General features: G+C 35.8%; 5 protein-coding genes across 5 annotated transcripts; 2 read left to right on the forward strand and 3 right to left on the reverse strand.

The window, feature by feature from the left end:
• The first annotated feature begins 276 nt into the window (after positions 1–276).
• On the forward strand, positions 277–1058 carry EV154DRAFT_524701 (uncharacterized protein). Its single transcript, XM_051603214.1, has 3 exons — positions 277–737; positions 806–896; positions 961–1058. Exons 1-3 carry the CDS (start codon positions 593–595, stop codon positions 1037–1039), a joined length of 315 nt encoding a protein of 104 aa, XP_051452821.1. The 5' UTR covers positions 277–592; the 3' UTR covers positions 1040–1058.
• EV154DRAFT_524703 (phosphoribosyltransferase-like protein) lies at positions 1059–2442 on the reverse strand. The gene is made up of 5 exons (XM_051603215.1): positions 1919–2442; positions 1787–1841; positions 1520–1716; positions 1213–1455; positions 1059–1148 (listed from the first exon to the last, which is right to left on the reverse strand). The coding sequence occupies exons 1-5, from the start codon at positions 2042–2044 to the stop codon at positions 1119–1121; spliced, it is 651 nt and encodes a 216-aa protein (XP_051452822.1). The 5' UTR covers positions 2045–2442; the 3' UTR covers positions 1059–1118.
• Positions 2443–2918: 476 nt separating this feature from the next.
• Positions 2919–3918, reverse strand: EV154DRAFT_568758 (uncharacterized protein; the record flags this gene model as incomplete). The annotated part of the gene is made up of 5 exons (XM_051606093.1): positions 2919–2993; positions 3051–3111; positions 3177–3305; positions 3368–3474; positions 3526–3918. 5 exons carry the CDS (start codon positions 3916–3918, stop codon positions 2919–2921), a joined length of 765 nt encoding a protein of 254 aa, XP_051452823.1.
• A 6298-nt stretch (positions 3919–10216) lies between these two features.
• EV154DRAFT_429186 (uncharacterized protein) lies at positions 10217–10822 on the forward strand (the record flags this gene model as incomplete). Its single annotated transcript, XM_051596456.1, has 1 exon — positions 10217–10822. The coding sequence occupies one exon, from the start codon at positions 10217–10219 to the stop codon at positions 10820–10822; it is 606 nt and encodes a 201-aa protein (XP_051452824.1).
• A 420-nt stretch (positions 10823–11242) lies between these two features.
• On the reverse strand, positions 11243–13289 carry EV154DRAFT_53579 (rab-GTPase-TBC domain-containing protein). Its single transcript, XM_051604093.1, has 3 exons — positions 12139–13289; positions 11772–12069; positions 11243–11619 (listed from the first exon to the last, which is right to left on the reverse strand). Exons 1-3 carry the CDS (start codon positions 12892–12894, stop codon positions 11267–11269), a joined length of 1407 nt encoding a protein of 468 aa, XP_051452825.1. The 5' UTR covers positions 12895–13289; the 3' UTR covers positions 11243–11266.
• Positions 13290–14535: the final 1246 nt, after the last annotated feature.

Here is a 14535-nt window from a genome sequence, read left to right on the forward strand (position 1 = left end):
TGTAGTTGTATCACTTAAGTGAGCGCCTTGCTATAAGATAGCAAGCCACAGAACAGACCAAGGTTTATCAATGGTATTTAAACTAGCTTTCACAAATGTGTGTCACACTATCAATCCCAAAGCAGGAAAATTCGGAGATTTACAGATAAACTAAGCCACTAAGAAAGAGGATATAAAAAGAAGATATTATCCCAACAGGGTTTTTTCTTCTTTGTGCATAACGGTAAGTGATTTCTCAGACAAGAGATCTAGAAATTGAAACTGACGAATATTATAGAAAGGAGAGAACTTTGGCAATCCCCTTGAGAAGGACGGAATGAGCTTTTGCTCAAACTTACAGCACCTCGTGTGTTTGAAGGCATCGCTCTTCGGAGCATCTAGGCATATTGCCCACAATTTTTTAATAATAATGAAAACGAAAAAGCTTTGGGTATTAGGGTGTTTAATAAAATAAGTAACGTGACCGTCACTTTTTTTTTAAAATTTTAAAATTATATCATTTCGCAGTTTTTCGAGTTGTTTCCCTTTCTTTTTTTCTCTAGTATAACATACCCTAGCACAATAACAAAAAACAGAATTATATAAAAAAAAAATGGGAAAAACACAAGAAGAAACCATGAATAATCCTTTTATTCCTCAAGATAGTAAGCTTCATGCTTTGACAAGAGCTGAGGAAGAAAACTGTTATAAAGATATGAAGGCAAAAGCCCTTGAATTCTGTCAATTACCTATCAAAGGTACCCTCTCTTCTCGTTTTATTTCTACATATCGCATACTAAATACACCCCCTAAAAAAAATAATTAGACTTTGTTACATGTAGTAAAGAACACAACGTTACTGTCATGTGGACTTGTAGAAAAAAATTGAAGGCCATGAACAATTGTTTGAACGAAAAGTAAAATAGACTTACCCTTTTTTTTTTTTGGTGCCTAGAAAACTAATACCTGTTTTTTTTATAGAACTTCTCAAGTAGAATTAGATAAACTTATGTTGGCCAAATTAGCAAAGAAAAAGTTGGAACAACAAGCTTCTAAATAAAATATATCACAATACGCATGTACCTCTCAAAAAAAAAAAAGAAACTTTTTATTAGCGATTGCAGAAGAAATACGATGTTTTAAACAGCATATTTTGCTTTGCCCTCATCCTACGAAAAGGGAAATGGAATTAATCAGATTGATGAATGTATGAAAATACGGGGAAAAACTTACGCTGATAACACAAATATGATCCAAATCTCTAAAATATTCATTATAATCCAAAGCATAGCCTACAACAAATGCATCGGGGATAGCAAAGCCAACGTAATGAGGGATATAACCATTACTTTTAGGCGTCTTCTTGACTAATAAACTGGTAACCTTGACAGATTTTGGATTGTAGGTCTCTAATCGATTAAGCAAATGAACCATCGTAGCACCCGTATCAATGATATCTTCGACAATTAACAAGTTCTATATATATATATTTCATTCTCTGTATGAGTCACTTATTCTGTTTCCCAGGAAACCCACTTACCTTTCCCTCAAACTCTTTTAATTGCTCATCAGTTAAAGAAATATTGACACCACCTGATGTATCATTTGTGTACGATTTCACTCGAATAAATTCTAAACTAAGCGGCACACTGCTTCCATTGTTTCTACGGAGTTTCTTGATCTCATTCACCAAGTCGGCAAAGTATTGATGTCCACCCTTTAAAATACAGCACACAACTACCATTTTTTTTTTTTTAATCAGCCATGTCCTCCCCCTACCCTCACTGATTTACTTTTTACTACTTACCTAAAGGTCCTTGGGAATCATCTACAATCAATCTAGCTAATTTTTGGATTCGGTCCTAATATGTAACCTCCGTCGTTAACGGGTGGCGTGATAAAAAAAAAAAAGCCATAATTTTTATGTTGTGTACGTTACCATGATGACACCATGAGGGATCAAAATACTAGAGACATCACGTTCATAATGACTTGGGATCACAAAGTGGTTTAAAGAATAATGGTTCTTTTCAGTAGTCACATCAATCCAGTCAGAAGGGTCCATTGTAAAACAAGTTTTTTTGAAATAAGCTTTCTTCAACAAAAGAAAAAAAAAAGGGACTAAGTAGCTCCTCGTATTTATACTTTACTGATTTCATCCGTGAGAAGTATCATGTAAGCACCAAAAATAAATGACGTATCTGTAAGCGCGTGTGACAATGCCGTGCAAAAAAAAAAAAAAAAATTATAGAATAGTCTATCTCTCTCTCTCTCTATATATCTATTTTTTGTTATCACTGATAAAAAGATTGCTGATAATCAACAGGTCCAGACTGGGTAAACCTTCTTGCATCCCCCCTCCCTCTCCCTTTCATGCATAAATACACATATATAAACAAGGACAGTGGGAGCACGCTCTTTATTGACAGTCCTTCTTGTAGAACGCACAGTGTCTCTTTACAGATGTGCTCACTCTACATATTTCAATAGCCGTTTTGTCCGCTACAGCTCCAAAAAAAAAAAAAAAAAAATCCGTGCGACAATGGTAGATGTGTGATTATACAGTTTTCGCACGGTTTAAATGCATCTGGTTTAAGAAAGATGCACGGTTCAACCTACGCTAGTGAGTTATTAAAGGCAGGGGGGGAACGAAACCAAACAAAAGATATTAGCACAGTCCTCCCAAAAAAACCCACTTTGATTGTGCTAACTAATAAAAATAAAGGGCTGTTGATAATGCCTTCTTGCCTCGTATGGTTGCTATAATGTTGTTTCGTTGCCGAGAAGATGATTTGAAAAAGAAAGAGTCTGTAAAGTTGAAAAGCTGTGGAGTCTTAAATTTTATTAATACACTATTTCCGAAAATTATTGGTGCAATCACTAAAAAGATTTGGTGCACTCACTAAAAGGATTTGGTGCACTCTTTTTATCATAAGGTTTTATTCAATCAATGAGTCAATTTGTTTACGAAGATGGGAGCGGAAATCTCTGCGATGAGCAGGGAACATCAGTTGCTATTATAGACATGGAAGTACAAAACCTGCGTATTCCTTGATCCGTTGTTTTTCGACCAACACACATGCACCATCGGGTCTCTTGCTATAGTTTTTTAAATCCGTTTTCGTGTTTAACCTATTAAAGGAAATAAAGAATTAAAAATACTGCCTGATAAATTGTTCCCGGATTTCATTTTTTACCATAAAAATAATTTCGAGTTTTGAGGTTTGTGAAATAGAGGCGATAAAAACGGTTGTAAATACCCATTGATAAATTCGGCCTCTTCCACCTTATGGTTTAACAAAGATTCGGTAGGCAGACTATTAAGCCTAAAACAAATAAGGTGATATAAGTTAAAACGCGCTGTATATTGTATGTTTTTCCCTTTTACAAATTAATCAGAACATCCACGAGCTTTCGATCCTGTTTCGAGGCTATCTTGTAAATATCAAACAGTACTAGTTTGACATCATCTCTATCATTTTCCACATTGAAATCCTAACGAAAAAGTGTGAGTAATTATCATAAATTAAAACGAGTGTTTCTTACACCAAATAATTCCGCAATATCGTTGAAAGTATGTCTTTCAACTTTCACATTACTATTGTTACTATTGCTGTTGTTACTATTGCTGTTGTTTCTACTGCTGTTGTTACTATTGCTGTTGTTTCTACTGCTGTTGTTACTATTGCTGTTATTGCTGCTGTTGTTATGGTCCATCCTTTGTGTCAATAATACAGTGGTGGATTGTAATAACGGAACAGAAAGTCTGTTCTGCTCGATTTCCAAAGCCTTGTCGGCCATTGCTTCATACCATAAAGTTTCAAAGTTCAGGTGCTTGGTTAGACATCGTTTTGAATGCGGGAACAACTTTTTGTATTCGTGTTTGAACTTTGCTTCCAAATTCTTCTTGCAATCACCCGCGTTGTCAAATTGTTTCATGAATTGTTTGACCAAAGAATTATTTTTACCGACAAAAAGATTCAACCCTTTTTTTCTTGGACGTTTTAAAAAACTTTTCTAATTCTGAACAAGAAGTAAGTATATTTTATAAGATCATTATGATGGAGCTACCCTCTGATATTTGTGACATAGTAAAAGGTGGGAAATGTCTAGACCTCCGTATTTTTTTCAAACGTATTTTTTTTATACTACTTACAGAAATTCTGGCCAGAAGACCAGCAGGCCAGTATGTTTGCCCCTATTTAAAATGCATCCCTGCTATTCACAGTTCGTGAGTTCCAAAAACTCAAGAACTCTGCCTAGGAGGTCGCCCTCCTATAGCAAAGACTAGCTGCAGCCGCAATATCACAATATATCTTTTTTCATTTTAGCTTCTTTTCAAAGAAACAAGAGTCATTACTAACTAACCTTTTTACGTGATCGGTTACTTTCATACGATAAAAGAAGTATGTTAAGGGAAAAGAAAAGGAGAAGAATAAAGTGTGTGAACCAGCTTTATTTATAGATAAACAAGCTTATGTCAAGATGATTTCATTTGTCTATTTTATCATCCATAATGTTTGAGCATTTACTTAAAATAGAAACACTTGCAAAAACCCCCCAAACAAATCGCTTGGTAGTTGTATATCTGCGTTCCAATAGTAGCTCGTAATGACAGTGAAGCAGATTTTATGGAAAACAGAAATCAATCATCCCAGAAAGTTTAGATGATATGGCATGTCAATCAACGTGTAGACCATCGCGTGGCTCTAAAAAAATACGTTTATTTGAAAAAAATACGTTTGACATTTCCTAAAAGGTGAGGGATTGTTAAAAAAACGCGTCTTTACTTTGTTGTATCATATTTAAACTCAGATTCCAGTCACACCTAAAACGCATGATACACGTTATATCCCAACAAGTTGTATTCTGTTTTCTTTTTTCTCTTGCGAATAAAAGAAATCCTGCAATTCGAGAGCCGTAAGCTTTACCAAGTGGAAGCCGTTTTGTTTGGTACAAGGAGAGCACAGAAGCCCTTGGTTCTTTAATGCGCAATGGACGGATCGGGGAACTCGGTGTGGTGTAAAAGGTATTTGCCAGCTAAATAGCCTTTTTTTTTTTGATTTACTTATTTTAATTTTGTTTTAGCGTCTTGTTTTGTGAATTAAAGAAATCCTGCAATTCGAGAGCCGTAAGCTTGACCAAGTGGAAGCCGTTTTGTTTGGTACAAGGAGAGCACAGAAGCCCTTGGTTCTTTAATTCGCAATGGACGGATGGGGGAACTCGGTGTGGTGTAAAAGGTATTTGCTTTTATTTTCTTTAGTTCACTCAAGTGTTAAAGTTTGTTTTTTTTTAAATGAAAAATCTGCCTTGCGGTGAGGAGCACGGTGTACTCTTTGTCAGCGGATTAATGCTCGTTTATTTATTCTCCTTGGCAATTCCATCGTGGTTCATTACGCAAGCTAAACAAGCAAGGCCGTTTCCTTCACGCAGTATTCGTAACTCAAAAATTGCTGTAACGTCTGGCCATATTATTTTGAATAAATCCGTTTTTGTTTTGTGGATGAAGATTGTTGGAAAATTAGACCTCTGTGTTGAACTTGTTTAACGCATGAATAGTAAAATAAAAACTGTGTGGTATACATATATTTGAGAGAATGGGGTATTATGATTGTAATGTGGTTGCAATGTGATATTTTATGGAAGATGAGGGTCACTTTGCTTTTTGATAGTAAGATGAAGGTGCAGTTATTAAGGCAGATGTTGAATCCTTGCAATGATACTGATATTTAGATTACAAAACTTAAACCCAAAATATAAAAGCCCTAGAGTATTTGCGCTACTCTTGCAGTCTTGACGCGAATACTTTAATCTTAGATGAACTTTTTGACATTGTCTGTACAGATAGCATGGAGTGAAAAAAGTGCTTATATTGTTATTCTAGTCAAACGATATCTAGATTTATTATTGCTTTTTTGTAGTTTAAAGTTAAAATTATATAAACATCATAGCTTTATGTACTGCATCATTCTTCTATTCATTTGTTGATAGTCTATCAAAATCAAAATTAATAAGCCCATTCAAACTAAAAATAATAATAATGAATGAGATACATTCGCTCTAAAATGCCGTTGCGATCCTCCATGGTATAAAAAGGAGAGCCTGTAAATACAGCCCACTTTTCATGTGTAACCCCCCAAAAAAAAATACCAGAATATAAAAATTATGTCCGGTCTGGCAGCTTTAAATCTGAATTTAGTTTTGTCACGACTTGTCATTTATTTTAATCAGATTTGCAATGTCATTTACTGACAAGTACAAAGCGATAAATAAGACATGTGTACAGTCAAACCTATAGAATTTGGCCGAAAGCCAAAAAAAAAAAAAAAAAAATAAGGGTCGGGATTTAGAAAAAATTACTGTCATTTTTAAGCTTGTCACTCCAATTGGAAACAATTGTCAGAACTAGTAACACTGTGTCTTTGACTTCACTACATCAACGAGAGTAGATATACCAAAGATGATATTGTATTTATTGAAAATAAAAGCAAAGCTGGAAAAAAAGAAGAAATTAGAGGTACATATACGATGAAGGAAAAGTAGAGGGACTTTATGTATCATATTCATCTTTGCACAGCCTAAAGAGATCCGGTCTCATAAAAGGAAACTATTTTTGCTGGGATTTGAAATAATATCGACCCAGTGTAAACAAGGTAGGTATCTGCACTCCTGGTACCAGAAGGAGAAAATAAAAACACTTGTATGCCCAAAACGTAATTTTAAGCGGTATCAAAAAATGAGTCTTCATTAACACCTAATTCATCCTCCCCCCCCACTCATTTGAGGCCACACAATAACTGTTTGCTGGAATAGCTGCACCTATAATATAATAGACAAGTAACTATTCTTCAGCAATTTTTTCGGAGTACTTCATACTCAAGTAAGTTTGCTTACTAGTTACTGGTTTTTAAAGAGCTATGTTGGGATCATTGATATGCGTTAAAACATATTACATCGAATCCTAAGCTTTTTTCTTCTTAGTCTTTTCCAAATCCGACCTTTATTTTTGGCTTTCGGCCATTTGTTTTTGAGAAAATACCAAATCCGACCTTATTGACTGTAGTAAGATTCCTCGTGTTGAGCCTTTTAAAAACACGCATTTTTTAATATAGAAACACTGAGTGATTCAATCGTATGAACACTTTTTTTTTGTTTGAGTGAGCACGGTTTTCTTATGATCACGTTGACGTTTCATCTAGTAATTAACTCGTTGCTGCATATCTACAACAATGCTATCTCCAACAGCTGCAACTTTTTTTTTTTTTCATTTAAATCATTCTTTTGCTGCACACTAGCATGAGCATTCTTATTTATATAAGCTTAAATACTTATGGAAGCCCGCAAATGGGATGTTCTATCCTGGGAATCAAGAAGGTATTTCCTTCTGTTTGCATACTCTCAGATATTATTATCTTTAATGCTTCATGCTTACTTGAGAATATCCTGTGTGAGTCAAAGCAAAATAAATATATTTGCACACCATTTATCACGTACCCCTTGCTGACTAAAAGATGATTTAAAGGCGAAAAAAAAAGGGGGGGTCCAACTCTATATATTTTTTTTCTTATGAAGAACGTATGGGCTACTCACCACCTTTTTTATTTTATTTTTAGACATGTACGAAATTAATAATAAAAAAAAAAAAAAAAAAAAAAAACCTTGGATACAAAGTGCGAACATCGATTTGTTCATGCCGATTGTATCCTGTTGCACAGAGTGGTTACAGTCATCGATCATGGAAACGTGGCTAAAATATCTAAAGCAAAAAAAAAGCATGATTTGGATAAAATATCAAGCTATAAACGGAAATTCTCGGTTTGTCAAAATAAGGGGAAGAGACACAATGACGTCTCTATCCATCCTTCTGTATCACGATTATCTTATTAAGAGGTCAATCTGTTGATCCTCCAAGGATAGTTTTAATATGAAAATAAAGGGGAAAAGAGTGTGTGCGTATTTGTCTAATAAACATTTTTCTTGGGTTCACAAAATCTGACAGTGTCATCCCAAAGGACATATGAGGTGGGGTTTAAAAAGAAAAAGAAAAAGGACCTTATGACGGCTTATTGCATAGTTAAGAATGTAGCCTGATACCAAGAGAAAGTTTACCTCGGTTTTTGTATGTATCTGATACCACTAAAAGGACCCCCTCACTCACTGACCCCGATATGTAAAAGAATGTCATGATCTGATTGGATAGATAACTTATTAGGTATTCCCGATGGAAATACCACGCGAGTGTAGTTGGGATTAAGATGAGGTCGGAAAAATATGAATAGAGAATCATAATGTATTTTTTTTTTTGCCTCATTGGTAGCTTTCCCAGGGATTGAAGATATAAAGTATGACATAGTTTTCTGTGCTTTAGTCAGGAGAAGAATCAATATTGTTCATCGTGTGATTTAAATGACCCCGGTTGTGTAAATACCATAAACGTAACTCTGTCATTACAAAGAAAAGAAGGCTAAACTTAAAAGATCCAAAGGCAAGTTCATTCAAGAATCGGCTTTAAATAAAACTAGCGTCATATGAGTACTGCCCGAAGCGCTTAAAAAGTTTATTGTATAGAACACGGAATTATAAGCAGAAAATGGTGTTTTTGTGTTTACAAGTGGATCAATGAAAGTAATAACAGCTGACACAGACACACACACATACAGTGCATAAGCTGCGACAAACAATACAGTGACAGCTACCTAATAAGTTTTTTTTTTAATGCAGGCAATGGAACAATCAAAGTGGCGGAACTTGAACCATGGATGCATCTCTTTATTTATTCAAAAAACGCAATGACTTGGCGTTCATTCTTTTTAAAATGAAAAGCGGTACATAATAATATGCCGATCATGATGCAAAATAACCAAATATTTAACATGATCGCGATAAAAAATCTTTTTGTGACGGGGAATACCAAACTTAGATCTTAGAAAATAGGAATCGTATGATACATGCAAAAAGAGAAAAAGAGAGAGAGTAAACAACCCTGATTGTATTAAATCTCAATTAAGGGCAATTAACATATAAAAAAAAAACCCTGCCGATGATGTTCCCCCTTTCTATATTAAAGACACACACACACACTTCATCCCACGCGTTGCACATTGTTTATATGAGTTTTTCTTTTTTTTTTGTGAGGGAGGTAAACAGTGTCACAATCAAGCCTCCTTGAATTCTGAAAGAAAAATTAGAATAAAACGCGTATGATGGTTACACACTACAGTTGGGAAAAAAAAAGGGGAGGAGGCGTCTGCTGATTTCCTTTAAAATTTGTTATTGACAGTCGGGCCGAAAATTGTTAAAAATAAATAATCGCGGTGTTATGCAAACAATGAAATCTTTTGTATATATGAGTTCCCCGTTCCAAGGAGTGGATGATCATTATTAAAACGTGGCATTCTTTAGGGAGTTACCAAGTCGCAAAACGGACATATTTTTTAACCGGGTCGAATTAGAAAAGGAGTGGTTTTTTTTCCCGTATGATTGGATACTATGCAAGTAAACAGATCAAATTAAATGCCTAGTCTCTCTTTTTTTTTTCTGCAGATCAAAAAAAGGTAACCGAACCCTGTTTGATAGAACGGGAAATAATTTTTATATATTGTTGTTTATTTCTTATTTTTTTGCCACTTGACGTATTTTGTGTTGTGCAAAAGTACAAAGCGCAGAGAGAAAATGTTACTGCAATATGTTATCATTACTATAGTATCCAAGTAAATATGTTTAAATATAGCTTATTAGTTTAGATTTCAATGATATTAATAGTATAAAGTGGCAAGTGTAATGTCTGTAGAGTGAGCTAATGTGACTGTGCGTGCATTGGTATGCCAAGATTAAACTACAGATTCGATTGGTAGTGTGAAATAAACATAATAAGGAGTAATTTAGGGGGTGAACATCAAACAAGAACTTCTGGTTTTTTTATAACCTTCACGTTTATTATAACTGGCACGTTGTATCGTTTTACTTCCCTTTTTTGTCATGCAGGGCGGATTTATGCATGAGCGAATCCAGACTCACGTTACGCATTTAATCAGTGCGTTTATATAAATAGAGGCGCATTTTTATTTAATTTTTTTTTGTTTTTTTTGTTTTTGTTTTTATACTTCCTTCATATACACTTACACACAGACACACTACTATGGATTCTACTACTTTATCAATTAAGAACGCCTCTGGAAAAACATTTAGTCTGTTAAATGACAACAATGGATTTATCGTAAATAAAATGACATCATCTATGAGTATACCCATTGCACCCAGAAGAAAGTATCACTGCTCTCAGCCTGGATGCAACAAAAGCTTCACTACCAGTGGTCATTTAGCCAGACACAATCGCATTCATACCGGAGAAAAGAATTTCCACTGTCTTCATCCTGGCTGTCCCAGCAGATTCTCACGTCAAGATAATATGATGCAGCATTATCGTACACATCTCTCTCAAAAGATTCGCAGACAGCAACAACAACAAAAGATGCTGATCAAACAGGAACCTCAGCTTTACAACCATTCCTTTTATGAAGCAGAAAATCTAGAGTCCTTCCAACCTCTTTACACTACCACGACGACGAGACAGAGAAGAAGTTTTACGATGCCTAGTTTACCTTATCCACCCATGATGATGATTACCGGTCACCGTACGCGTGCTTATTCCACTTCATCCTCTTGTTCTTCCTTGTCTGAAACAAACACCCTCTCTCCACCTACCTCTTCTTACTGCTATGGTAACGAGCATCATCAACAACAACAGCAACAACAACATCACCATCATCATCAACATCAGCCTAAACAGGAGCCGAAATCCAGCCTTTATCATTTGGCCAACATTGTCAGTACTTTCGGATAAATACTTTAAAAAGACATCCCTTTTTTTCCACTCATTTTTTTCCATCGAAATATCTCATGCCACACACACTCTCTCTCTCAATCGTTCTCTATTATGCCCTTCTTTTTTTCTTTCTTTATAGCAGCATTCTCTTGTAATTTTATATATATTTTGTAACAAACAACACAAAAAAAAAAAATACAACAACAACGACAACAACAAACTTGTACTTATAACCACTGTATAACCCCCCCTCCTCCATTTTTTTTTCATATATGCTATTTTGCTTATGCTCATTTTTATTTTTTATGTTGAATTAGTAGTATATTTTAGAATAAACCCTTTCTTAAAAAAAAAAAAAAAACAAAAAAATATAAAAGAGTAAAAGAGGCTGAGTCGTAATTAACTTGCCTCTCCTACCCCTTCTAAATGCAATGCGCATAATTGTCAAAAATAATTTTTTATTTATTTCAGGTGACTTGGAGCGTTATGAAATAAGGTTTTCCACATGTAGGCCTCAGACAATAATAATTCAACGTCCTTTTCTTGCCATCCCTGTGTTGGTAATTGTTGTAAAAATATCATGACGCCTTGAAAATCCAGTTTCTGTAACTGGTTCGACCATTTCACTAAAAACGCTGCACAGACATACACATGGAACTCTGAAAATCCTTCCGACGACCCCTCTGCTAAATAAGTATCCCACATGCGAATCGTACTACGCAAAGGGAGCTCACGCATCAATAAACAATTCATCCAGCGAAATGCAAATTGAATAAACTCGATTCCTTCATTTTGTAAATGACACGCTAAACGGGCTAAAAAAAAAAAGATAGTCTCTTTTTGTCAGCATTTACAACACACACACACACACACACACACACACACACACACACACACCACACACACTACCTTTTGTTTCTTCCCTCCCTCCCTCCCCCTCCCCCCCTTTTATAAATCATGGACTTACCATCAATACGTGTGACAAGCTCTTTTAGCGTTAAAATTTGCCTTTGAATACCAGGTTGGGCAAATGTATAATTGTCTTGAATGCCATCCAACAATTTGGATAAACACCAGAAACTATCTGCTTCAATCACGGACAAGACATGTGGATCCAACTGGCTCACATCATATTGTTCAGGATCTTCATCGATATAGGCCGAAAGAAACACTTCAAAGATGGGTGTGACTAAATCATTGATTCCTTGTACGTAGCCACTTGCTGGGTGTCGTATCGCCCATTGATATAATATTCTCTCCAGACACTAAACATGAACGGGGTTATTTTAGCCAAACTACCACAGAGAAAGAGAATAAAAAAAAAAGAAACTTACCAGTTGTGTGGCTTCATACTGATACAAGGGTATACCAGGATTAGTTCTGGGTATATCAATATGGATTTGATGCCATAAAGCTTGATCTAAACCTGCTGTTCCTCTTGCATACGTTGCAGTCACACTATCGGCATATTCCTTTCGTTTTCTGGCCAAGGTGATTTCTCTTCGTGCGGAATTACACGGTAAATAACCCAACAAAAGCTGCCATGCCATCATGCGTAGTTCTCGTGGTATACCACTCCAGCTGAGGGATCGCAGAGAGACTAAATCCACATTGGAAACACGGAGCACCTCTTTGAATTTTTTGGTACGGGAAGGATCGCGTGTGGCTTCCACGTCGAGCCAATTGAGGAGAAAGGTGGGGTCGAGCAAGATGTCTTGAACATGGTCTTTGATGCCGTCCCTCGATTTTTTGTTGTTGTTGGGTTGGGAACTAATGGTGGTGGTAAGCGGTGCGGGAGGTGACACAAGGCCTGATGGAGAGAGGTCGTTGCCTTTGGGTTGGTCATGCACGGAGGGTTTGGCCGCTTTGACTTTGGTAACAATGTCATCACTCCATTCATCATTGGTATCCTTCAAAAACGCGTTAAAGGATTTAGGGTGCGATGTACTTCGAACGTGGTTTTTTGTCGTTTTGGTGGTTTGGCCTTGCATAGATGGCGAAGTCGATTGTTTTCCATGACGAGGGGGTGACATGTTACTACTCATGGTGCTAGTCGTGGTGGTGGTATGGGCGTATTGAGAGGGTAACATGACGGGTAATGGGGTGGCATCATGATGGGTAACTAAACTATTATAGGTATATCTTGCTCCAATCACCACTGGTTGTTCTTGTCCGTTATTTGTCGTTGTTGTTGTTGTGGTGGTGGTGGTCCAACTAGGAACAATACTAACACTGAGTTTTTTTTTATTTATTTGTTTTTTAGGGTTTATTTCTTTTTTTTTGTTTTAGGGTTGGTTTGGGTCTTTTTTTTAAAACGTTTTTTTGCTTTTTTTTACCTTCCTGGTAGTTTCAGTCCTTTACGTTTCCAAAAAGACCTATGATAAAAAAAAAGAGGATGAGATGGTGGTTTCTTAAAAGTGTGTGTGTGTGTGTTTTTTTTTACATTTACTTTTGTGTTTCTAATAGAAATCGGGTTAGAATTCTTATTCCTTTACTCGAAATTTAAAAACTTACGTTGTTCCATTAAATTTCCAAAAAAAAAAAAAAAAAAAAAGAAAACTTGGAGTGGGAAAAACCATACCTCATCCCGTTTCATTTCCCCTCCAAAACTCGCTTACACTCCGCTTGACGTCACTCAAAAAAAAAAACTTAATTCTCGCTTTGTACAGGACGATCTCTCTTCATCATGCGTGGCCTCTGTCCGTTTCAAAAAGCCGGGATCAATAAAAAAAGAGAGACCTCATCATGGTATCTGACGAATCGTCTTGGCAGCAACGGGTGTGGTTACCATGACGTAGAGTTTATTATGTTTTATTCTTTATGCACCTTTTTCATGGTTACAAGTGCGGCATGATTTTTTTTTTTTTTTTGGCTTGTAAATATACCCTAATCTCTTTTTGCATACCGAGGGCTGTACATATTTGTTAACCATGCTCAAATTTTATTGGTGGGTTCATGTAAATACATATAGGTTTACACACCGTATTTCGCATACAGATATTATGTTCTTATAGAAAAGGCCCGACTTCGAGAAAGGTCTTAATCAATGTCATCGGCCTTATTGATTCGCTGCATATTGTTCGAGATCCTATATCTCTACACACGGGATTATATATATATATATCATCAAAAATGATACACTCTAATCATTTACTAATGATGGCGGAGATGCGTCCTATCTACATTCGTCCATTCATTTATTATCAATTAAGATTGAACAAACAACCAATAATTTTTCTTTTTTTTATTATTATTAAGGCCTCATGTCGACTATAAAAAGACATAAATTGGGTTGTGGCTCTGTTTTCGTTTGATTTACAATTATCGAGTTGCAAGTGGTGGCTGGGTAAATACATGGGATTTTAGGAGTGATGTAAAATTATACACAAGGAAGGGGGGAAACAAAAGGGGATTATTATTTTTTCTCTTGGCATCTATCGAAATAAATCGCATCCCCCTCTCCCACACTCATCATATAAACCCTTTAGTAAAAAAAGATGATTATGTAGGCTTGTTTATGATTAGGTTTTATCAGGCTTGGGGCACATACAATTCCATGTTTTTATGCAATGTACAAAACACGAGTAAGTCAAATTTAATAAGTTCCCCCATCTTGTCCATATGAATTAACGGCTATGAAAAATTGTAAATAAGAAAAAGAAAAAAAAAACTTCTTGGCGGCCCCCCCCCCCTTTTTTTTTTACTCTACGGCCCGTTCTATCTTCCGTTCA

The sequence above is a fragment of the Mucor mucedo genome (assembly GCF_025094135.1).
Source record: "Mucor mucedo strain NRRL 3635 chromosome Unknown EV154scaffold_133, whole genome shotgun sequence".
Taxonomy (NCBI): domain Eukaryota; kingdom Fungi; phylum Mucoromycota; class Mucoromycetes; order Mucorales; family Mucoraceae; genus Mucor; species Mucor mucedo.

Coding starts and splice junctions, on each gene's coding strand:
- EV154DRAFT_524701 (XM_051603214.1), top strand. CDS start 593: ATGGGAAAAACACAAGAAGAAACCATGAATAATCCTTTTATTCCTCAA. Junction 738..805: donor CTGTCAATTACCTATCAAAG/GTACCCTCTCTT, acceptor AAAAATAATTAG/ACTTTGTTACATGTAGTAAA. Junction 897..960: donor AACAATTGTTTGAACGAAAA/GTAAAATAGACT, acceptor TTTTTTTTATAG/AACTTCTCAAGTAGAATTAG.
- EV154DRAFT_53579 (XM_051604093.1), bottom strand. CDS start 12,894: ATGTTACCCTCTCAATACGCCCATACCACCACCACGACTAGCACCATG. Junction 12,070..12,138: donor AGTATGAAGCCACACAACTG/GTAAGTTTCTTT, acceptor GTTCATGTTTAG/TGTCTGGAGAGAATATTATA. Junction 11,620..11,771: donor GCTTGTCACACGTATTGATG/GTAAGTCCATGA, acceptor TTTTTTTTTTAG/CCCGTTTAGCGTGTCATTTA.
- EV154DRAFT_524703 (XM_051603215.1), bottom strand. CDS start 2,044: ATGGACCCTTCTGACTGGATTGATGTGACTACTGAAAAGAACCATTAT. Junction 1,842..1,918: donor TCCCTCATGGTGTCATCATG/GTAACGTACACA, acceptor GTTACATATTAG/GACCGAATCCAAAAATTAGC. Junction 1,456..1,519: donor TAAAAGAGTTTGAGGGAAAG/GTAAGTGGGTTT, acceptor ATATATATATAG/AACTTGTTAATTGTCGAAGA.